The sequence below is a fragment of the Aquarana catesbeiana genome, linkage group LG02 (genome assembly GCF_042186555.1).
Source record: "Aquarana catesbeiana isolate 2022-GZ linkage group LG02, ASM4218655v1, whole genome shotgun sequence".
Classification (NCBI taxonomy): Eukaryota; Metazoa; Chordata; class Amphibia; order Anura; family Ranidae; genus Aquarana; species Aquarana catesbeiana.
The window spans coordinates 789,430,143-789,453,965 of record NC_133325.1 but is presented as its reverse complement, the minus strand read 5'-3'; the positions used below and the strand labels follow the sequence as shown (position 1 = coordinate 789,453,965).

The 23,823-nt window shown below is 47.1% G+C and overlaps 1 protein-coding gene across 1 annotated transcript; it reads right to left on the bottom strand.

Moving 5' to 3' along the window:
- Positions 1–6,179: 6,179 nt before the first annotated feature.
- Positions 6,180–18,647, bottom strand: LOC141129428 (cystatin-A-like). Its single transcript, XM_073617460.1, has 3 exons — positions 18,395–18,647; positions 10,173–10,274; positions 6,180–6,610 (listed from the first exon to the last, which is right to left on the bottom strand). The coding sequence occupies exons 1-3, from the start codon at positions 18,461–18,463 to the stop codon at positions 6,467–6,469; spliced, it is 315 nt and encodes a 104-aa protein (XP_073473561.1). The 5' UTR covers positions 18,464–18,647; the 3' UTR covers positions 6,180–6,466.
- Between the last annotated feature and the right edge of the window lie 5,176 nt (positions 18,648–23,823).

The following is a 23,823-nucleotide window of genomic DNA, read 5'->3' as shown; positions in this document are numbered from 1 at the left end:
AATTACTGCCACCAGTAACTTGATTGACAACGAAAGCATGACTGTCTGCTAAAGCCAAGATACTACATACTACATGCTGTGGCCGGGAAAAGAAAACCCCTGTGACAAAGCTTCGCTGTGTGCTTAAGTGTAGACCAACTCCTTAATGATGGAGTGCTTCCATGCTCTGACCACGTGGTGTTGAAGGGATGAACATGAATTAGTCGCTTCCAAAACGTGCGGCATGCCCAAACCCAGGAAAACACATCTAGAGAAAGTCACAACAGACAACCAGACATGAGAACAACACCCCTCTGTGCCTACCTAAGTATGAGGACATAAGCAGTAATGACAAGACCACATCGCGTGAATGAACCTGATGACGACCCCCACCCAAGTGTATGTAGTAAGTGAGCCCCAGAAACCTGCAGCACAGAAACAGGTATTTGAAACTGAACGCTCAGGGCTAATGTACCCACAGACCATGGTGGGTAGTCGTACAGGTGTAATGAAATGAACGTGCATCGTATGATGTGTGTTATACGGGCGAGAGGATTGTGGTCAACAATCATTTAAAAAACGAAACCTCAGCCCATATGGATCTGTAGACGTGACAGATCCTAAGATGTGAGTACTAGCTAACTAACCCAGGTATACAAAGTAACATGAATGAAAGGTACGATGAGACATGGAAACAACAAAGATGAAACGACTATTGGTGTATGCCGTAACTGCATGGCACCAACACGCTATGACAGAACACGCTTACAACAGAACACGCTATGACAGAACACACTCTGACAGAAACCGCTATGAAAGAATACGCTCTGACAGAACACACTATGACAGAACCGATATGACAGAACACGCTATGACAGAACACACTATGACAGAACACATTATGACAGAAAACACTATGACAGAACACGCTATAACAGAACCGCTATGACAGAACACGCTATGACAGAACACGCTATAACAGAACCGCTACGACAGAACAATGACACTGAGGCATGGAATCATGAATGACCATGGAAGTTTGGGGTGTTATAAGGCAGGTTAGTGAGGTATAGGGCAGGTTGGGGTGGTATAGTGCAGTTTGGGGTGGTATAGGTCAGTTTGGGGTTCTATATGTGGCAGGTTGGTGTTATATAGGGCAGTTTGGGGTGGTATAGGGCAGGTTGGGGTGATATAGGGCAGGTTGGGGTGGTATAGGGCCCGTTAGTGAGGTATAGGGCAGTTTGGGGTGGTCTAGGGCAGTTTGGGGTGGTATAGGGCAGGTTAGGATCTATGCAGTGACAGTTTGCAGTACCTTATAGCATATGCAGATGAAGACACTCGAGGCTGCTGTGGCCTCGCCTCTTTCTCCTCCTTCAACTGCGGGATCAGCTAGATAGATTAAAGAAGTCTGTAGGAGGAGTGGAGGAGGCACCCACACCCCAGCTCCGCCCACCAACCCTGACTGAAGGAGATATTGGAGATCCCCGAGGGTTAGCTTCACTGACTGGGGAGTGTTACAGGCAGCCTCCCTCGCACGGCTACATGTCCTGCTCCCACCGCTCCGCTGCAGCTCTGCAAGTGCACACAATATAGTGCACTGTGTAGCGGTGGCCCCGGTATTACCCCTCTGGCGGGTATAACCTGGTGCGGTCCGCACCCCCCCACCCCCCCATAGCGATGCCACTGGTTTGATTGAAAGATACAATGGGCTCCTTAAAGGACCAGATACAAAAACTTACACCCACATATACACTAAGGGGGTGGGACCGGGTCCTCTAACAGGCAGTTCTGTTGTTAAATTCTAGGCCAATAGCCAAAAGAACACCATATAAGAGGATGGTGGGTGCTGTGGCTCTGACTCAACAGCTGGTGTGCAGAGTTCAGTATTTAAGCATAAGGTTCCTGAAAGAACAAGGCTTAAAGTGGTTGTAAACCCCCCCAAAAAAAACCTGTAAGACAAAGGCATAATGAGCTAGTATGCATCGCATACTAACTCATTATGAAATACTTACCTTAGATCGAAGCTGTTGCAGCAGTCCCCGCACACCGCTGTGACTGGCGACATGGCTCCGGGAGTTATTTCCGGGTTCGCAGGCTCCGTCGCTGTGATTGGCCGGAGCCGCCATGATGTCACTTCCGCGCATGCATGCAAGATCCACCGGTCACCGCACGGCACCCCAGATGTTTTGGAACTACATTTCCCATGATGCTCAACTGCACTGCAGAGTGCATGAGCATCATGGGAAATGTAGTTCCAAATATGGGATGCCAAGGTTCGCTATAACTTCTCTATAACATCAAACGTTCCAAAATAAACAGCTATGCTTCTTATATTTCCTTATCAATGTTCTTTGGGAGGATCAGAATTGGATGCAGGCCAGGCAGTTGGCAAAGTGTTGGTTGGAGAACCAGGAAAGAAGCCAGTTGGAGGAGAGATTGTAGCTGAAAGGTCAGGGTCTACTATTTATGTATTTTTAAAGCGGTTGTATACCCGCAGGTAAAAAAAAAAACCTGTAAGGCAAAGGCATAATGAGCTAGTATGAAGCGCATACTAGCTAATTATGAAATACTTACCTTAGAATGAAGCGTTGGTATCTAATCCCGGTCCACGCCGAGGGCAAAATGTCAGCTCCCTCAGCGTGGACCGGGATTAGATACCGACGCCTCGTTCTAAGGTAAGTTTAAGGTCTTCCGAGTTCGCGGCTCCGGCGCTGTGAGTGGCCGGAGCCACGATGACGTCACTCCCACGCATGCGCACTGGAGTTTTCTTCCTGGCAAGGTCCGGCATTCACAGCGCATGCGCCGCTGACGTCAGCGGCTGCATGCAAAGTGAATATCTCCTAAACCGTACAGGTTTAGGAGATATTCATTTTACCTACAGGTAAGCCTTATTATAGGCTTACCTGTAGGTAAAAATGAACAGTTAGGGTATACAACCACTTTAAGGAAAGTAACAAATAATCTGCTTTGTTTCTCGCTCCACAGGCTGTCTCCAATTTGATAGATAGCAAGATCGATAGAAAGTGGATTCATGATGGAAAGAATGACAGAAGACCACAAGAATTGTGGAGAGCGAGGCCTTTGATGTGTTACAAACCTGGATTTGTTTCCAAGTTACAAAAACCTTTTCAGTGGCAGAAATATGGGAAGGGGTTGCATTCAAGTGAATGAATGTTTAGTATGATTTTTGTTAGCAATGAAGTGATTTTCTATGTGGTCTATGGAGTCTGAAAGAATCAAGGGTGGAATGTGTTGTGTTTTGATGTGTATATGTGTATATATATTGTATATACAGTATGTAAAGTCTGTTTTCTGATTTTTATCAGACTTACATAAAAAATCTGTTTGCTTTAGAAGCAGACATCAGGTTTCTTTGAGTGTTTGAATGCGCACTTCTCCAACAAATACCATTGGATACAATAGGAACATAGATACTATTGTCGTATGTTGGGCAAACATCAGTTGACAGTTTTTAAATTACTACCCCTCCAATGCGGAGTGTGCTTTTCTATCCTTATAATTTACAAAGAAGAGGAATCCCTGTCCTGATATCGAGAAAAATGTTGCAAAAGGCTATGATCTTTAAATCCCTTCCTGATATTGTTCAAGTGTTCTCCAATAGAACAGGTGGTCCTCCCCATGTACTCGAGACCACATTGGAGGATGGTCATTTAAAAAGGACGATTTCTCGCCATGCAACACGATGGATTTTATAATTAAAATTCTTTCAAACTTGAGGTCTCAATGTAGAGTGGAACGTGAATTCTTTTACTGTTAATAGTTCATTTTACTAACTATTAAAAAAAGTATTAATTGTGTTGTGGAAAGTATTGGAATGGATTTTGATATTAAAGTGGTGGGCCACCCTGAAAAAAAAAAATACACCAAAAATCATAAAAAAAATAAAAAAAAACATTTGAAAAAAAAAAAAAGATTTTAAACTTACCTAAATCCTTGTTGCTAGGCAGTCTTCCTAATCTGCCTCTTCCTTTTCCGCGGCGTCTTCTGCTCCTCGGTGAGCGGCCCAAACAAACTGTGTGTGTTCCCAGAACACCATGGGGCCATTCACAGAGCGCCGCGCCGCTTGCGCGCACGCAGTAGGAAACTGGTAGTGAAGCCGCAAGGCTCCACTGCCTGTTTCCCTTACCTAGGATGGCGGTGCCGGGACCCGAGAGCCTAGGGTCGGGTCGGCCTCGGGCGGCCAACATCGCGGGCACCCAGGACAGGTCAGTACTTATTTAAAGTCAGCAGCTACAGTGTTTGTAGCTGCTGACTTTTAATTTTTTTTTTTTACGTCCGGAATCCCGCTTTAAGTAAAGCTCTTTTGCTCTTGCCTTAGATATACAGTATGTTCATTTTCTTTGTTTTGGACATATGTCTATTCGTATTTCCTTTTTTAGTATATTTGCACCATGATTTGGTATTGTTTTTGTTTTGTTTTTTCTTTTTACTAATCTCTGGAGCAACTGCACTTTTCAAAGTGCACAGTTTATTTGCCTATTTCACAAAGGTATATTCATAGGTAATAGTGTGTGATCTCTGTGAAAGGTAATAAATACCCGGAAGTGTTACACTGACATATTACTTACTACAGGCATACCCCACTTTTAAGTACACAATGGGACCAGAGCATGTATATAAAAACAAAAATGTACTTAAAGTGAAGCAATACTTTTTTTCCCTTCTCAATCCATGTAAATTGACATGGCACTGCTCCTAAACCATACGTGACAGGGACACTAAACTTGGGGAGCAAGTTCAGGGAGACCCAGGACTACGACAGGGTAGATTACCTAGGCAAGCTGGCCGACCCCAAAATCGGATATGTTGTAGTCCTTGGTCCCCTCTCAGTGCTCCCCAAGTTTGGTGTCCCTGTCACTTATAGGTCATGCCATGTCAAGCTGACAAAGATTTCCCATAGATGCCAATGTTAAAGAGGAGTTTCACCTGGGGAAAAAAAAGTTAAAAGTCAGCAGCTACAAATACTGTAGCTTCTGACTTTTAATATAAGGACACTCACCTGCCCAGGGAGCCCGCAATGTCGGCACCCCAGCCGATTTTCAGATCGGCTGTCGGGTGCTGCCGCCGCTATCTCCTATAAGGGAAACCAGCAGGGAAGCCCTTCGGGTTCACAGCTGGTTGGTTCCCTATTGCGCATGCACAAAGCATGCTGCCTTTTCTAATTGGCCCAGCAGCAGAGGAAGGAGGAGGGGGCCGCGTCGTGGTGCCCAGAAGTGGGGACAGGGACTTGTCAAAAATAAGTACCCATTCCCCCTCTCCCTTTAAAGGTGCCAAATGTGGCATCGGAGAGGGGAGGAGGCAAATAAGCAGAGGCTACACTTTTGGGTGGAACTCCGCTTTAAAAACTGGGAGCAATGCCACGTCAAGCTACACAAGATTTCCCATAGACACCAATGTGTTCATACTCGAGGGTGCGTAAAGTGAGTGTACATAAAGTGAGGGTACGTAAAGCGAGGTATGCCTGTATATACTTAAAGGAGAAGTCCAGCCAAACCTCATTTGGCTGGGCTTCTCCTATGGATCACAGGAGTGCAATTAGTTTTGCACTCCTGTGACCAGTTTTCAGCAGAGAGTGGTCTGAAGTCCTCTCTCTGCTGACATCAGACAGATCAGTCCAGGCACCGCGTCATCCTGACAATATATTCTGGATCAGGTGCCTGGACTGATAACCCTCTCAGGCTCTCAGCAAGCTGCTGAGAGCCTGAGATGGCCGCTCCCCGCCCCTCCACAGCCCAGCGCTCCAATGAACAAGGAGGGAGAAGAGCGGAGAGCTGCCGATTGACAGTCAGCAGCTCTCTGCTCGGGGAGCTGTGAGAACAGAGCCCTCAGCGATGTTCGATCGCTCAGTTCTCAGTGCAGAGGTGGCGGGGGAACAGATGAAGCATCATACAGATGCTGCATCCACCGAGTTAAGTATAAACCTGCACAAAAATAGTATCCTTTACTTCTCTTATAACATGAAAATATATGTATATATGATATTGGAAACGCTTTAACAAGCACACTATGATGAGGATTGCACAATAAAGCCAAATGCTGTAGAATTAGGACCAGGAGTGGATTTGCTCAGTGCCTTTGCTTCCTTTGAGGCTACATTAATGCTGCTTAGTAAGTAAAACTGTTAACTTTGTTTCAACATGGTGGAAAGTTGTTCCAGATACGACTCTTACCAGTCAATATGGTGCTGGAAACAGGACTGAACCCTTCTTGTTTTATTGGAAAATGTTTAACACAGAGACTGTAGTTCCACAAGAAAAACATTTACATTATCCATGCATTGAACATAACACACACTACCACCTAGTGGCAAAACCAGAAATCACAGTATAAAATATGAAATTAGTTGTTACATCCATGTCTGTATTAACAGCATGCCAACACAATGGAACTTTATTGACTAGATACTTATAACTTATGGTCAGCAAAGAAATAAATTCAAAATTGACAGGAGAGAGCAGAAGCTGGATTAATCATCATCAGGCTCAAAGTGGACGATCTCCTCTTCCTTCGTCTTGCCCAGTTGGAAGGCGGTGAGGCTTATTCCATCCTCTTCAAATGGAAGCTCCCAATATATCCGCAGATGTATATACTGCTCAGCTCCTACATGGATCTGAGGGGGAAAACACAAGGAAAATAGATGATCACACCAACAACACCAATAATTATTGAAGCTCGTACTTGGAGAAGACTATTTTCCTTTTTCCCCACTCATATCAGGATCATTGTAAAGCTCATACAGGGGGATTTAAAGTAGATGTAAACCCAATCACTAAAATCTCATATACGTTTTAAGAAGTTAATGCAATTTCAAAAGATGTTTTGCACCTTTTAAATCTACAAATTTAAATGAAATAATATCTGGTGATCCTGCCATAAAGGCCCATCATGTGAGGGCAACTGTCCCTGAATAGTGCCCCCTTGAGTTGTCACCTTGTCACAAGTGCCCCTGGTGGAGACTACAAGCTGCAGCACCCACTGTTGTCACTATCAGGAGGCCAGCCCACAGCAAAAATGTGCAGTCAAAAGTGGTGCCAATTAATGTAAACAGGAGATCAGCATCACTAGGTTGCAACAAGAAATGAAGAGGAGATCAGCATCACTAGGATGCAACAAGGAATGAAAACAAGGACGTCTACCTTTTGGGAGATGGGGCCTTTATGCTGTTTCCCAAACACTGGACTTTTCGTTGGATGCTAAATTTGGGTATTCATGCTCTCCCATGGGTAATGATAACTTACACCATGAAGTATTGATTGCACTGTGATAGAAGGATGTGCTGTAACACGGGCATATTACTGAAGAAATGGACAACTTGCTGGATTTGCACCAAAACCTCTATAAGTAAAGAGCACAACGTTTAATCACTATGTGGTCTGGACATTCGGGTTATTGAGGACATGTTCCTTATGCAAGAAACTGAGAGAGAAGTAGAGGAGGTTGTTGGTTATGAAGTGGGCTCAGAGTGTTGGTGTAGAACTAGTCTGACTTTGTCATGATGGAGGTTTATCATATTCTTGTAGGGGGGAGAAGGCATGACGTGCTCTTTTAGTGCCCAATTTGACTGGTCCTGTGTGATATTTTATACCTGGTTTGGGAAGTGGGGAGCTTTAGCTAGACTAGTCAGGAGCAGTGGCGGCCACTCTATTAGGGGCTCAGGGACGCGCCCCCCTATCCATGCATCTGGCCCCCTAATCCACATGCAGGGCACCAGATGCATGGATTCCAATGGGGTTTTTCGTTTTGTTTTTTTTTTGTTTTTTAAGCACGTGATTAGAGCCAGAAGCTCTAATAGGCTTCAAAAAAAGGGTGGGCACTGTGCCCTGATCCCACCCAGTTGTGTGACATTAGCGAATGAATACTCGCTATTGTCACACTGATTCTCCTCCCTGGCCAATCAGGAAGCGGATCCCATTTCATGATTGGCCAAGAGGTGAAGCGATCCCATGGCCTAGGAGGAGGAGGCACATGGCCGCCGTGATAAAATCGGTGCTCTCCAGGAACACATGGCTCTCAGCCCCTCTTCCTCCTCTCTATCACCGGCGCCACTCCGGGTGAACAATGTAATCGAATGTGGCCGGAGGCAGAGGATCCCCACCAGCAGACTACCACAGAAGAGAGGTGAGTCCACACCATGTGCATGGACACCAGACATCCGCCCCCCATCGTCAGACTGATCTCTCTGAAGGACTAAGTGAGCTGGCGACAGGGGGTGTGGCTAAAGCGGAGTTCTGCCTTTTTTTTTTTTTTTTAAGTCAACAGCTACAAATACTGCAGCTGCTTACTTTTAAAATAAGGACACTCACCTGTCCAGGTTGCCTGCGAAGTTGGCACCCGAAGCCGATCTGTCCCTCGGCTGCCGGGTGCTGCCGCCACCATATGAAAGGGAGGATAAAACAGCTTTCAGCTGCTGCAGGGATAGCCATATAGGGGTATTGGTTCCAGTAATTGCACCCTCCCCACGCACAGCACTGATCACCTTTGTCCATGATCTGATTCTCCCTGCTGCCTGGGCCCCCCTGCTGAACTGATTGGGAATGGGCCCTGTAAAGGAGGGCCGGCTGTTCCCCCCTATCTGCAGCCCTGGTATCAAGTGGGGAAATCAACCATTTGACACACCTGGAAATGTCAGGTAGCAGAAGAGCCCAAAGATCTCCAAGTGAGGGAATATTTAACTCGCCATCTGCCAGAGAGGTAAATCTAGTGGCATACCCTGTTTCCCCGAAAATAAGACCTAGCGTGATTGTCGGTGATGGCTGCAATATAAGCCCTACCCCCCAAATAAGCCCTACCCTGTTTCAGCGAAAAATAAGCCCTACCCTAAAAATAAGACCTACAAGGACTTTAACTAGGGCTTATTTGGGGGGGAGAGCTTATATTGCAGTCATCACTGACGATCACCCTAGGTCTTATTTTCAGGGAAACAGGGTAGTAACAGCATTTTAAATATAGGGATAGGTTTGCTCAGGCCTGCAGCACACCACTCAGCGCCAAATGGATAAGTTAATGTTTTAAACAGAGATAGAACTACAAACTGGAAAATATAAAGAATAAAAAGACTTACAGTATCTAAACTGAGTACTTAAAAAGACAGCAGCCGTTTTAAAATTATAAAATGAAAATATCCATAATAGTATACATAAACTATGGGAGTAAACATACACTATAAAACAGTGCTAATGTTGAGCAAAGCTATATAAGAAATCATGCGGCCAACTACGCATAAAAAACATCAAACAGAGAAGTAGAGAGTCCGTGAAGTGGTCAGAGGAATGTCCATAAGTGACAATACAGCCGTATCCCAGTGTGCGCCTTCCACCGGTCAGTGAAATTTCACCATGTGTTAACACTCTCCCCCTAGGGGGTCAGACTCACCAGATCTGCAAATCATAAAAGCCTCCAAGAGCAAAAAGATCTCCTCAACACCTCTCTCTCAATACCACTCCGGGGGGTTTTCAGGGGGGGTCACAACTCCACATGTAATTCCTCTATCCGGCTTGTTGTTAGAGCTTCCATCAGATCCCTGAAATGAGGACCCTCCAGATTGTTCTCATAGAGGTTCAGTGTCCTCAGTGTCTGGTTATTTCTTATTCCAGATGCCAGGTGGCGGCAAGATCTGTCTGTCAGTTGATTAGAGGACAATCACTATTATTCACCCCACAAGGAGGTATTTCATCTTCACAGTATGAGCCACTGTGCAGCCTGTGGAGTAGGAGGAAACTTCTGATGGAAGCTCTAACAACAAGCCGGATAGAGGAATTACATGTGGAGTTGTGACCCCCCCTGAAAACCCCCCGGAGTGGTATTGAGAGAGAGGTGTTGAGGAGATCTTTTTGCTCTTGGAGGCTTTTATGATTTGCAGATCTGGTGAGTCTGACCCCCTAGGGGGAGAGTGTTAACACATGGTGAAATTTCACTGACCGGTGGAAGGCGCACACTGGGATACGGCTGTATTGTCACTTATGGACATTCCTCTGACCACTTCACGGACTCTCTACTTCTCTGTTTGATGTTTTTTATGCGTAGTTGGCCGCATGATTTCTTATATAGCTTTGCTCAACATTAGCGCTGTTTTATAGTGTATGTTTACTCCCATAGTTTATGTATACTATTATGGATATTAGCATTTTAAATATAACAAGACATTAGGTGTATCACTTTGCTGTCTGTATTACCTTGACAAAGAAATTGACACCGGCCACAAGCTGTGTTTTGTACTCAACGGCTTCATAAGTCACAAAGTTCTTCCCAGATTTTTGCTCTATCTCCGCTTTGAACTGGAAGAGAAAACACATCAGTGAGCACCCCAATATCTTCTCCTTATTTATAGGAGAGCAGCCTGTGATGTCACTAGACCAGGATGAAATGATCCGGTCACTTGTAACTGAAGAACAGGAGACCCCCAGATTATATACACTTGGCAATCAGATATTGCCCTCTTTTCTATAGGTTGGCTCATATATGTGCCATTATCTTGCCATTGTCATTCCACATCCCACAAGCACCAGGCGATAGACATGGGCACCCCAGTGTCCAGGGCCGGATCTAATCTGGGGGGGCAGTAAAAAAAGTCAAGGGGAATGAAGTCAACACTGTGTGTGAGTCACTGACAGTCTATCACACAGTGTCATGACCTGGGAAACACTAATATGTATTACGCTGTCATTAGATTATGAGAATTAAACAGAACCTCTGTCCCCTTATATCCGATGTCCCATCGGAGTGCCCCTTTGCATCAGGGTGCCCATTAGAGTGCCCTCTTACATCAGATGTCCCCATCAGAGTGACCCCTTATATCAGGGTCTCCATCAGATTGCCACTTTACATCAGGTGCCCCAATCAGGTGGTCTCCCTTACATCAGATATCCCCATCAGAGTGTCTCCTTACATCAATTGTCCTCAACAGAGTGCCCCTTACATATGTTCAGTTATATCATGGTCCCCATCAGAGTGCCCCCTTCTATCATGGTCCCCATCAGAGTGCCCCCTTCTATCATGGTCCCCATCAGAGTGCCCCTTACATCATGATGGTCACCATCAGAGTTTCCCCTTTAAACATGGTCCCCATCAGAGTGCCCCCTTATATCATGGTCACCATCAGAGTGCCCCCTTTCATCAGGTGTCCCCATCAGAGTGCCCCCTTATTTCATGGTCTCCATCACAGTGTCCCCCTATATCATTGTTCCCATTAGAGTGTCTCCTCCTTCTATCATGGTCCCCATCAGCGTGCCCCCTTACATCAGGTGTTCCCATCAGAGTGCCCCCTTATATCATGGTCTCTATCACAGTGTCCCCCTATATCATTGTCCCCATTAGAGTGTCTCCTTCTATCATGGTCTCCATCAGTTTGCCCCCTTACAACAGATGTTCCCATCAGAGTGCCCCCTTATATCAACTGTCTGCATCAGACATCATGGTTCCGTGCATTCACTCTCAGAAACCTAGGGGGCACAGCTAAAATATGGGGGGGGGGGCACAGCCCACCCCAGAATCCCCCTAGATCCTGCCCTGCCAGTGTCGCCTATACAGATAATTCCTTCTTTCTTCTTACAAGCAGAGTACACTAGAACAATTAGAATTGTAAGTGAATCTCTAGTGGTAGAAACTGAGTATTAAAGTGTAATCTCAAGGATCAGTGAACCCAGCCTGAAATCTATGAGCCCTGAACACTGTGCCTGAACCCAATTATAATATACCAAAGCCAATTCTTGTTAGTTTTTTCAAGGCCAATTTGCAAACATTGGTAAAAAAGGGCATGAGTTGCTGAGCAATTCCATTACGTAAATATACCAATGAACAAAATAAATTCAATATTGTGCAACAGGGAGCTGGTCAGGAAGTGTGCTACTGGTGGGATCACCGGGTAACAGTAAAGGAAAAAAAACACTACGCCTTAGGACTGGTATACTGCAATATATCACATTTTGAGGTTTTATATACACTTTAATAATGTAGAGCATGTAGAGGAATCAATCCCTCCATATAGCTTCTGAATGCCCACTACTTATCCTCTCTTCCACAGACATTCAGCGGCTGCAGGAGAGAATGGAGGGCATCAGTTCCTCTACATCACATATTTCAAACACAAGGCCCGGGGGCCAAATCCAGCCCTCCAGGACATTTCATACCACCCTTGCACTTCTCCTGCGGGCAACCCCCTAGTTGTTGCCCTCACCTTGTCTCAGCAGTTAGCAGCAGAGAGGAGGACAGAACTCCTCCTGCAGATCCTGCACCTCTCTGGGCAGCAGCAGCACCTCCTCAACCCTGCCTTCCCTGGCCTCAGCATTCAACAGACTCTGCCAGCTGACTACAGCCCTCCTCTGGTCCTCCTCCAGACCCTGCACTTTCTGCTTCCCATCTCCACCCCCCAGTTTCTTCCTGGCAGCAGCACAAGGTAAGGGGGTGCACTGTGATGTAAGGGAGGGTGGGGGACTCTTGACATCTAATGGTAAGGGGGGGCTCTTGACATCTGATGTTAGGGGGGATGGGGTGCTCTGGACATCTAGTCTTACAGATACAACCGGCCCTTTAAGGGGAAACCATAATGCTGATGTGGCCCATCATAAAAAATTGAGTTTAACACCCCTGCTTTACATGGACCTTGCTTTGTGCACTGGTGTGCAGTCATGTTGGAACAGGAAGAGGCCATCCCTAAACTGTTCCCACAAAGTTGGGAGCATGAAATTATCCAAAATGTCTTGGTATGCTGACACCTTAAAAGTTCCCTTCACTGGAACTAAGGGGCCAAGCCCAACCCCTGAAAAACAACCCCCACACCATAAACCCCCCTCCACCAAATGATTTGGACTAGTGCACAAAGTATAATGACATGGATGAGTGAGTTTGAGGTGGAGGAACTTGACTGGGGTGGCGTTCTGACCTCAACCTGATAGAACACCTTTAGAATGAATTCGAGTGGAGACTCCAACATCAGTGCCTGACCTCACAAATGCACTTCTGGAAGAATGGTCAAACATTCCCATAGACACACTCCTAAACTTTGTGGACAGCCTTCCCAGAAGAGTTGAAGCTGTTATAGCTGCAAAGGGTGGGCCAACTCAATATTGAACCCTACGGACTAAGACTGGGATGCCATTAAATCAGGGGCGGATCCAGAGTCTAGTCTCGGGAGGAACGCTGCCAGAAAATAAGGTGTTGCTTACAGAACTGGGGGGGGGTCAGGAGAGCACACACCAGGGAGGTTAGGAGAGCACACAACAGGGAGGTCAGGATGGCACACACAAGGGAAGTCAGGAGGGCACAGTATGGGGTCAGGAGGGCACACACCGGCGAGAGGTCAGGACAGCACAGTACGGGGTCAGGAGGGCACACACCAGGGAGGTCAGGAGAGTACAGTATGGGGTCAGGAGGGTGCACACCAGGGAGGTCAGGAGAGCACAGGATGGGGTCAGGAAAGCACAGTGTGGGGTCAGGAGGGCACACACTGGGGAGGTCAGGAGAGCAAAGGATGGGGTCAGGAGGGCTCACACCAGGGAGGTCAGGAGAGCACAGTATGGGGTCAGGAGAGCACTCACTGGGGAGGTCAGGAGAGCATACCAGGGGGGTCCGGAGAGCACAGTACGGGGTCAGAAGGGCACACACTGGGGAGGTCAGGAGAGCACAGGATGGGTCAGGAAGGCACACACCAGTGGAGGTCAGGAGAGCACAGTACGGGGTCAGGAGGGCACACACCGGGGAGATCAGGAGATCACAGGATGGGGTCAGGAGGGCACACACCAGGGAGGTCAGGAGAGCACAGTATGGGGTCAGGAGGGCACACACTGGGGAGGTCAGGAGAGCACCGTACGGGGTCAGGAGGGCACATACTGGGGAGGTCAGGAGAGCACAGTACGGGGTCAGGAGGGCACACACCAGGGAGGTCAGGAGAGCACAGTATGGGGTCAGGAGGGCACACACCAGGGAGGTCAGGAGAGCACAGGATGGGGTCAGGAGGGCACACACCAGGGAGTTCAGGAGAGCATAGTACGGGGTCAGGAGGGCACAAACCAGGGAGGTCAGGAGACCACAGGATGGGGTCAGGAGGGCACACACCAGGAAGGTCAGGAGAGCACAGGATGTGGTCAGGAGGGCACACACCAGGGGGGTCAGGAGAGCACAGTACGGGGTCAGGAGGGCACACACCAGGGAGGTCAGGAGGGCACACACCAAGGAGGTCAGGAGAGCACACCAGGGAGGTCAGGAGAGCACAGTACTGGGTCAGGAGGGCACAGTATAGGGTCAAGAGGGTACACACTGGGGAGGTTAGGAGAGCACAGTACGGGGTCAGGAGGGCACACACCAGGGAGGTCAGGAGAGCACAGGATGGGGTCAGGAGAGCACACACCAGGGAGGTCAGGAGAGCACAGTACGGGGTCAGGAGAGCACACACCAGGGGAGGTCAGGAGAGGACAGGATGGGGTCAGGAGGGCACACACCAGGGAGGTCAGGAGAGCACAGTACAGGGTTAGGAGGGCACACGCCAGGGAGATCAGGAGAGCACAGTACGGGGTCGGGAAGGCACACACCGGGGAGGTCAGGAGATTTACAGGATGGGGTCAGGAGGGCACACACCAGGGAGGTCAGGAGAGCACAGTATGGGGTCAGGAGAGCACACACTGGGTTGGTCAGGAGAGCACAAGATGGGGTCAGGAGAGCACACACCAGGGAGGTCAGGAGAGCACAGTACGGGGTTAGGAGGGCACACACAAGGGAAGTCAGGAGAGCACAGTAGGGGGTCAGGAGGGCACACACTGGGGAGGTCAGGAGAACACAGGATGTGGTCAGGAGGGCACACACCAGGGAGGTCAGGAGAGCACAGTACGGGGTCAGGAGGGCACACACCAGGGAGGTCAGGAGAGCACAGGATGGGGTCAGGAGGGCACACACCAGGGAGGTCAGGAGAGCACAGTACGGGGTCAGGAGGGCACACACCAGGGAGGTCAGAAGAGCACAGTACAGGGTCAGGATGGCACACACCAGGGAGGCCAGAGGAGCACAGTACAGGGTCAGGAGGGCACACACCAGGGAGGTCAGGAGAGCACAGTTCAGGGTCAGGAGGGCACACACCAGGGAGGTCAGGAGAGCACAGGATGGAGTCAGGAGGGCACACACCAGGGAGGTCAGGAGAGCACAGTACAGGATCGGGGGGCACACACCAGGGAGGTCAGGAGAGCACAGGATGGGGTCAGGAGGGCACACACCAGGGAGGTCAGGAGAGCACAGGATGGAGTCAGGAGGGCACACACCAGGGAGGTCAGGAGAGTACAGGATGGGGTCAGGAGGGCACACACCAGGGAGGTCAGGAGAGTACAGGATGGGGTCAGGAGGGCACACACCAGGGAGGTCAGGAGAGCACAGTACAGGGTCAGGAGGGCACACACCAGGGAGGTCAGGAGAGTACAGGATGGGGTCAGGAGGGCACACACCAGGGAGGTCAGGAGAGCACAGTACAGGGTCAGGAGGGCACACACCAGGGAGGTCAGGAGAGCACAGTACGGGGTCAGGAGGGCACACACCAGGGAGGTCAGGAGAGCACAGTACGGGGTCAGGAGGGCACACACCGGGGAGGTCAGGAGAGCACAGGATGGGGTCAGGAGGGCACACACCGGGGAGGTCAGGAGAGCACAGGATGGGGTCAGGAGAGCACACACCAGGGAGGTCAGGAGAGCACAGTACAGGGTCAGGAGGGCACACACCAGGGAGGTCAAGAAAGCACAGGGTGGGGTCAGGAGGGCACACACCAGGGAGGTCAGGAGAGCACAGGATGGGGTCAGGAGGGCACACACCGGGGAGGTCAGGAGAGCACAGGATGGGGTCAGGAGGGCACACACCAGGGAGGTTAGGAGAGCACAGTACGGGGTCAGGAGGGCACACACCAGGGAGGTCAGGAGAGCACAGTACAGGGTCAGGAGGGCACACACCAGGGAGGTCAAGAAAGCACAGGGTGGGGTCAGGAGGGCACACACCAGGGAGGTCAGGAGAGCACAGGATGGGATCAGGAGGGCACACACCAGGAGAGGAGATGGGGTCAGGAGAGCACAGTACGGGGTCAGGAGAGCACACACCAGGGAGGTCAGGAGGGCATACACGGGGGGGTCAGGAGGGCACACAGCAGGGAGCAGTTACAATGCTTTAATGAGCCCAATTTCTCACTGTGCCACATGAAAGGATGCAATCCCATTTGTTAACTAACAGCTCCTCTATGCTAAGCTGAGTAACTCAGCATAGAGGTGCTTGTAAACAAATCCACGATGTACTGCTAGCTGCGCTTACCTCCAGGAAGTTCACAGTAAACTCGGCTCCCTCTGTTCAGCTGCTCACACCTCCCTCTTTCAGGCGGGCGCGGTCTCGGGGGTCAGGCACATCCCCTCCCCTCCCACTCAAGCAGCAGCCTGCAGGAGAGAGGCTGGAAAACTGCTGGGGGGTACAGGGGGCGGAGAGTGCAGTCCCGAGTGTGTGGGCAGTAATTCCTAATGCTGAGAATGGCTGTGAGTTGTCCCAACTGTGGTTCTGAATTCTCAGGGCGCGCTCAGCCTCAGAGTCAGCAATATTTTCTGGGGGGGGAGCAGTTGGCCTGTTGCATTAAAGTGCATGTGCGTGTAAAGGCAGGTGTCCCAATACTTTTGGTAATATAATGTACTTAATGGCAGATATAAAGGAGATCAGATTGTAACATGTTTGCTAAGCTTTAAAAATAAGGATACATATTGGTCTCCTTTGCATCCAAATAGTTACAAATGATTTTATGTGGAACATATAAATGTTACTTTTATAATAACACAGGGAACTCATTTAAAACATTATACTTGTTGAGGATATGAAATAAGAAGAGGTGTAGTTTGAGATACAGTGTGACCATATTGGTTACATTTGTGGTTAGTTGATCTCTAATCTCTGAGGCTCGGTTCACACTGGGGCGACTTGTCAGGCGACCTAGTCGCCTGACAAGTCGCCTCCCGTTCTGTGCTATGGAACCGTTCTAATTGGAGCGACGCAAGTCGCTCCGACTTAGAAAAAGGTTCCTGTATTACTTTGGGGGCGACTTGGGGCGACTTGCATAGACTTCTATGCAGAAGTCGTCTCGCAAGTCGCCCCGGCAGTCGTTTGCAGGTCGCCTCGCTGAGGCGACCTGCAAGTCGTGCCGCCCATGTGTGAACCGAGCCTGAGGGTTCATGCATACCACTCCTTTACTAAACCCAGGAGCCTGTACTCACTATATCTGGTCCCCCACAGTACACAGAACATAGAAATGCAATCATTTTAGTAAATATAAATGCTAAATACCTTTTCTTATCACCCGTACATAGCAGTCTTGTAACTTCTATCAGTGCCTGGTTAAAGCTTGTAAGAGGAGTTTTCATTTTCCTTTTGGCAAGATAGTGTATATAGATATACACTATATACATATATATATTGTGACAGGGAGAGGCTCTGTCGGTATAAGTTTATAGGAAAAGGTGATCCAGGAGTCTCATTAAGGGTTAATGCAAGGTTCAGAACTAGCATCTCTCCAGGTTCTGTAGTTCTGAATCAGAAAATTCAATCCTGGGTCCAGGTTTTGCTAGAGGCCTGCAACCCGGCTCACTACACAGGTGTGCAGGGTCATTATATAGTCAGGTCTAAGAATTGCTCATGGCTCTCCTTTTGGAGACAGCTTCCAGTTTGGAGACGGAAGGTCTCACCCGGGGTCAGAGGGCCCAGCTAGAAGACACGAGACAGCAGGTCTCATCCAGGGGTCAGAGGGCCCAGCCAGAAGACATGAGACAGCAGGTCTCATCCAGGGGTCAGAGGGCCCAGCCAGAAGACACGAGACAGCAGGTCTCAGTCCCAGGAGTCAGGTTAGCTCCTATCAGGGGTGTTAGGAGAACCCTTATTCTTGGGCCAGAGGTGGGCCATGCAGCAGGGCACTGCGACTGAAGGCTAGGGAGCCAAGATTTCAGAGAGAGCTGAATGACACAGTCAAAGGACTGGTAAGAGGAGCAGCCGTGCTGCCAAACGTAAGCCAGGTGGCTTGGTATTTTCGTTAATTCATGTTATGTGGAAGAAACCCCTGCATGTGCAACTGATGTATCAGTGAACTTTCCTTTTTTTAAATAAAAGTGGGCTACCACGCCCTTAAAATACATTTTTGGATTGGCGTCCTCACTGGAAACGCACCTACCGCTTGAGTCTGATAACCCCAGTCTTACAATATATATAGATACATATCTATCTATCTATCTATCTATCTATCTATCTATCTATCTATCTATCTATCTATCTATCTACACTAGAAAATCATGTAACTCTGACCTAGGACCCCCTCCTTGATTTTTTTCTCCCAGAGGCTCAACGACAATATTTGCCCTCTTCCCAGGGTAATTATCACAACAGCCCCCCCCCCCAACGTATCACTCACCAAGTCGCAGATGACCTGCACAGCTTGATTGGAGGGTTTAACCTCCCCGAGACCCCCACACCAAGGCATAATTGGTTCAGTCTGAGCTCTTCTCCTCACCACCCAGCCACGGCTCTCTTCTTATATAAATGCAGACCATACATCACTGTATAGGGTGTACCCCTGGCCTTGTGGAGGATTTCCTAAAATGTTCTATAGAAATGAATCACCAGCAGATGGCCGCTGACTCATATTTCCCAAACAATCCCTCTTCCATACGCCCGTTCACATTCCAGTACTGCAGAATTTTAATATCTGGGAAGACCACAGTACAGAATAAAATCACATAGAACTCAATTTCTTCTTACAAAAACATTACATAAAATGAATTGTTATACAATGTATTTTATAAGTTGTTAAGGACCTTTCCACTTCCTGCTGTGATTAAAACCTCATAAAATCAAATCTTGTGTATGGTAACCTAGGGGTGTCCTGTAGTCTGTAGGCTAACGCCCATGTCCCTAGAATTTTTTATAGGGTGGATTGTAAAAGAGAAGTTTTAATAGTACATAACTATCATCAACTATATTTAATTTATATCTCAGTTTTTCTGATGTAATTATAATTGTTGTTTATTTTTTATGAGTAGACTTTTATTATCATTTACTTATTGTGCACATGTGTATATAATTATTTGTATTATATATATATATATATTTTTTTTTCATAATGTACTTTCGTTTTGAATGTTTACAATACAGCATCATGTAACAATCGCTAAACGTTTCAATCCCTCGGTCGGGTCACGGTGGTCACAGGCGGATACCCCCCCAGGGTCGGGTCAGTCAGTAGTCGGGGCCCCGCACATCCCCTATCTAGCGGGCACTGCACCGGCAGCGGTGGCTTCTCTCCGGCTGCTTCCACGCTTTCCCTGCGTCTCCTCCCTTCTCCTCCCCCTGGCGGCCAATCCGATCGGATCTCCTTACGGCCAATCAGGTGATGGGTCAGGCCCAAGGGCTCTTGAGATAAGTACAGAGGAAGGACTGTTGTGATCAGGGTTGCCAACCTCCCGCAGCATTTTTTTTTACTGACAAAACATGGAAAATTTACTGGCGGAGCACATTTTCTTACTGACAACCTGAGAAATTACAGAATTATTGAAAACTGACACAGTGAATATTTAAACAGTATAAACATGATATGGAAACACTGACAATACCTATAACAAAGTAATTTGCTTGATTTACACCTAAAAAGTCAACACAGCTTGAAATTATTAGCCCCTGATATTTACTGGCAGTTGTAAAAAAAAAAAGCACAGATTTTTACAAAAAAATCAAAAATAAAAAATTTCTGGTGCAGAAAAAACTTTATTTATACACTAATACTGGAAACACAAAAACAAATTAGTCAAAAATAGGGAGAGTAACTGTTGTTGATCCTCCAGTCTCATAGATAGCTCTTTCTTTCCTCCCTGAGTCTCGGTGAATGATGTTATCAGCTTCCTGTTGCACATTGGTTGGGTTGTCACCACCAAAAGTTTCCACCAAAATAAACTAAAAAAAAAGAAAAAAAAAAGAGAACACCAATGGCAACATGTGATTGCTGAACTTAAAAAAATAAATGAAGGTTTAGTAAAGAGTTTTTCTTATTTTTTTTTTTTAAAGATCAGCAATCCACAGCTACCAATCAGAGTCCTTCTCGTGATCATCTGACTTCAGGAAAGTGAATTCTGATTGGTAGATGTAGGGTAGAACACTTAAAGTGATTGTAAATGATCACCTTGTAACACAACACATTCAGTTTAAAAAATAAATGAAAGGCAAAACATTTTTGTATAGATATAAAAAATAAAATAAAAAAAAAAACATTATAAATACCTTTTTTACTTATAAGTGATCAGAAGAGAAGCAGCAGCACACTGAACTTCCCAGTGAATGGCTGTGTAGAGGGGGCGTGTCAGTACAAGTCTGATCACTGGAGGAGAGCAGCCTGAGTTCCCAGTACAGCTAGAGAACTGACCATTGTATGCTCTCTGCTTAGTGTGGTCAGTTTGTAATAGGAAAGCAGAGGGACTGGCAGGATCACCAGGGATTGCACACAAAGGAAGCAATACAAAGAGAACAGGAGACTTTCTCATATAAGTATATGGTACAGCAGCCACATATCAGGAATATGACGTGTTGGGGGAAATGCTTTAAAGCTGAACTCTGAGATCAACAAGTATTGTCTAAATCCATCCATCGTGTATATTCCTCTTGAATCTCGGTGAGATTTGTGTATTCCTTCCAGATCTGTGCAGTAATCCAGTGTGAGACTTCCTGTAATAAAGACCACCCGCTGCTGCTCTCTCTCCTTGTGCAGGGGGACTGGTCTTGTCTCCGCCCCCTCCTGTAGTTTTATGCAGGCAGCCTATAGTGGGTGGGGCTTGCTGGGCCGCTCCCACAGCTCTATCCTCTTCACAAGCTATGCACGGCACAATGATGAGGTCACTACATTTACATGGTAATATCTGGGTTTGCAAAGGCATTTGTTGTATACAAGGTGGATTTATATCCTTTGGGATTGAGAAATATATATTTAAATTAAAGTAAATGTGCTCACAGTTCAGCTTTAAGAAGTAGCCCTTTAAGGATATTGGTACATTATTAATGCAGCAGCTTTTTTATTACATCCGAGGACACTAGCAACTTTACAGTTAAAATCTATCACCTCCAGGGCTTTTTTTCAGGGGGAACTTGGTGGAACTCAGTTCCACCAGCTCTGGCTCAGACCCTTTGGTGCCTGCTCACCTCAATGACTTGTAAACACAGAAGTCCGGTTTCTGTGTTTACAAGTGACAGCTCTGAATTCTGTATGTAATGCAATCCTGGTATTTAATGCCCCTTTGAGACCCTCCTACTGTTTTTGTGAAATTTGACTGAACACACCCACTATTTGATGTGATTTGGAGGGTGTGTGTAGGGGGAGGGGTTTTGTGGGCCCGTGGTTAAGTTCCAGCACCTATTGTTTGAGAAAAAAAAGCCCTGATCACCTCTCCATATTCTTTCATATGGCTCTGGTAACCCCTGGCAGCATCCTCCACCTAAAATCCATTGCTACACCTTTGTCTGACCTTTGCTACCTTCTGGATGGATACAGCCAACTTAAACCACGGACCTACCTTATATCTGAACCCCCCCTTAGCCTGACAAGCTGCTGGCCTCCACCAACAATGCTATCTCAAGGAATTATAATTCCAACCTCACCAAGAACTCTTCCAAACCCTAGTTGTTCCAAAACCTCCACCTTGGTGCCATCCTATGTCCATCTAACCAGTGGCAGGACAATGTCATCTAGAGCCCAGGGCGAACATGCCAACTTGAGCCCCCCCCCAAGATGTATGAGCATTATGGGGTTGATTTACTAAAGCTGAAGAGTGCAAAATCTTGTGCAGCTCTGCATAGAAATCAATCAGCTTGCAGGTTTTTCTGGCAAAGCTTAATGGAACAAGCTGAAGTTAGAAGCTGAGTGGCTACCATGCACAGCTGCACCAGATTTTGCACACTCCAGTTTTAGTAAATCAACCCCTATGTGTCAGCTAAATCCCCCCCACCCCCCAAAAAAAAAAATGAGCACTAATCTACATGCTCACCCTCTAAGCATAAATTCCCCCTCCTCTCAGTACACATCTGCCCCCCTGCTGAAATCCCCCCTCTTAGCACAAATATTTGCCCCCCCATCCCCCCTCCCACCCTAAATCCTCTCTCTCCCCATATGCCCACCCCCCCCCCCTCCGCACAAAAGAAAAATTCCTCCTTCTAGCACAAATCATTTTGCCCTCAAATTTCCTCTCCAAGCACAAATCCCCCCACTCCAAATTCTCCCCTCCCAGCACAATTTCCCCTCCCCCAATCCCCCATCCTAGCACAAATCCGCCCCCATAAATTTCCCCTCCTAGCACCCCCCCCCAATCATCCTAACTAGCACAAATCCCCCCCAAAAAAAATATTTACGCTCTACCATATTATGTTTATTGCACAAACACCCCAAATCCCCCCTCCTAGCACAAATCCTCTTTCCCCAGCACAAATTCCACCATCCCTCCTCCCAACAGAAATCCCCCCAAATCACCAATCCTAGCACACCTCCCCAAATCTGCCCTCCTAGAATAATTCTTACCCCCTGCCACTCCCCAAATTCCCCTTTCTGAACACAAATCCCCCTCCTTGTGGTGCCTCCTCCCCCCCCCCACCTCACATAATATCACTGTGCCCAGGGCAACTGCCCCTCCTGCCCACCCCGGCCCTGCATCCAACTCATCATCACACATCCTAAACCTCATTTAGGATCTACAGAATGATTACCCTGGGCCAGTAATGAAAGCTCTCAAGTCCAATGGAAAGAAAGGAAAGAACTGTTTGTCTTGAGTTGATCATTTAGTAAACAATTATAGTATTGAGTGCACTCTGAAGATTATAAAATGCATTTTCGGACTTGGAAATCCTGTTCCGTTATCATCATTTGTTATGATTTGATTCCATGATATTTATTTTTTGCTCACTTTCCATTTTATACCACCTATAGGCCGCTGTACAGTAATGAGAATGTAGGGTGCAGAATTATTTTCTGAATTCAAAAAATAACAAAACAGCTGGACTGATGATTAAATATACAACAGCAATTATCCATCGCCAATACCTCCAAGCGTCAGGAAAGATGGAAGTTTTTTCTGAAAAAGAAAAAGAACGAACCAAGTTAGGAAATGATCCATGGTAAAAAAAAAAAAAATCTTAAAACCCAAATGAAGCCTGACTATTATTGTCATTCAGTTCGGCTGTGTATAGAGAAACAACATGCTGATTTTTTTTCTTTTTTTTTTATTAACACAAAGTGCTGCAGCAAGATTTTGAACACTCTGTTCTTAGCAGCATGTAGGAGAGTCAGTCCGCTGCTGCCACACACAAAACAGCCCAAACACAAGAACAAGGGGTGCTGGACTTATGACATATGAAGGACATAACCTCCAGTTCTCTTTTGCAACCTGTTATAACATCATCTCCAAACCCCTCCACTTACCGAATAAATGACGTGACAAGGTTTTTGGAATAAAATGGCCTTACGGCGTTTTATTAACAATTAACGTAATTTAAATAAATAACATTTTAAAATAACCATCAACCAAACTTCTCTATATACTCTTTGGGGGTTTTTGAGGGCAACGACACAACTTGGTCACTGCGACCAACTTCTTTTCAACTTTTAGGCCTCCAGTCGCAAGCCACCGACTCAGAGACAGTACTCAACATTCGCAGTGATCTACATCTTTACCCCTTGCTGGTTAACCCCTCGTTAACCGGAAGGTACCTGAGAACCCCATACCACAGATGGGTCCCAACCATGTTATATACCGTATTTATCGGCGTATAACACGCGCCGGCGTATAACACGCACCCCAAGTTTAGGAGGGA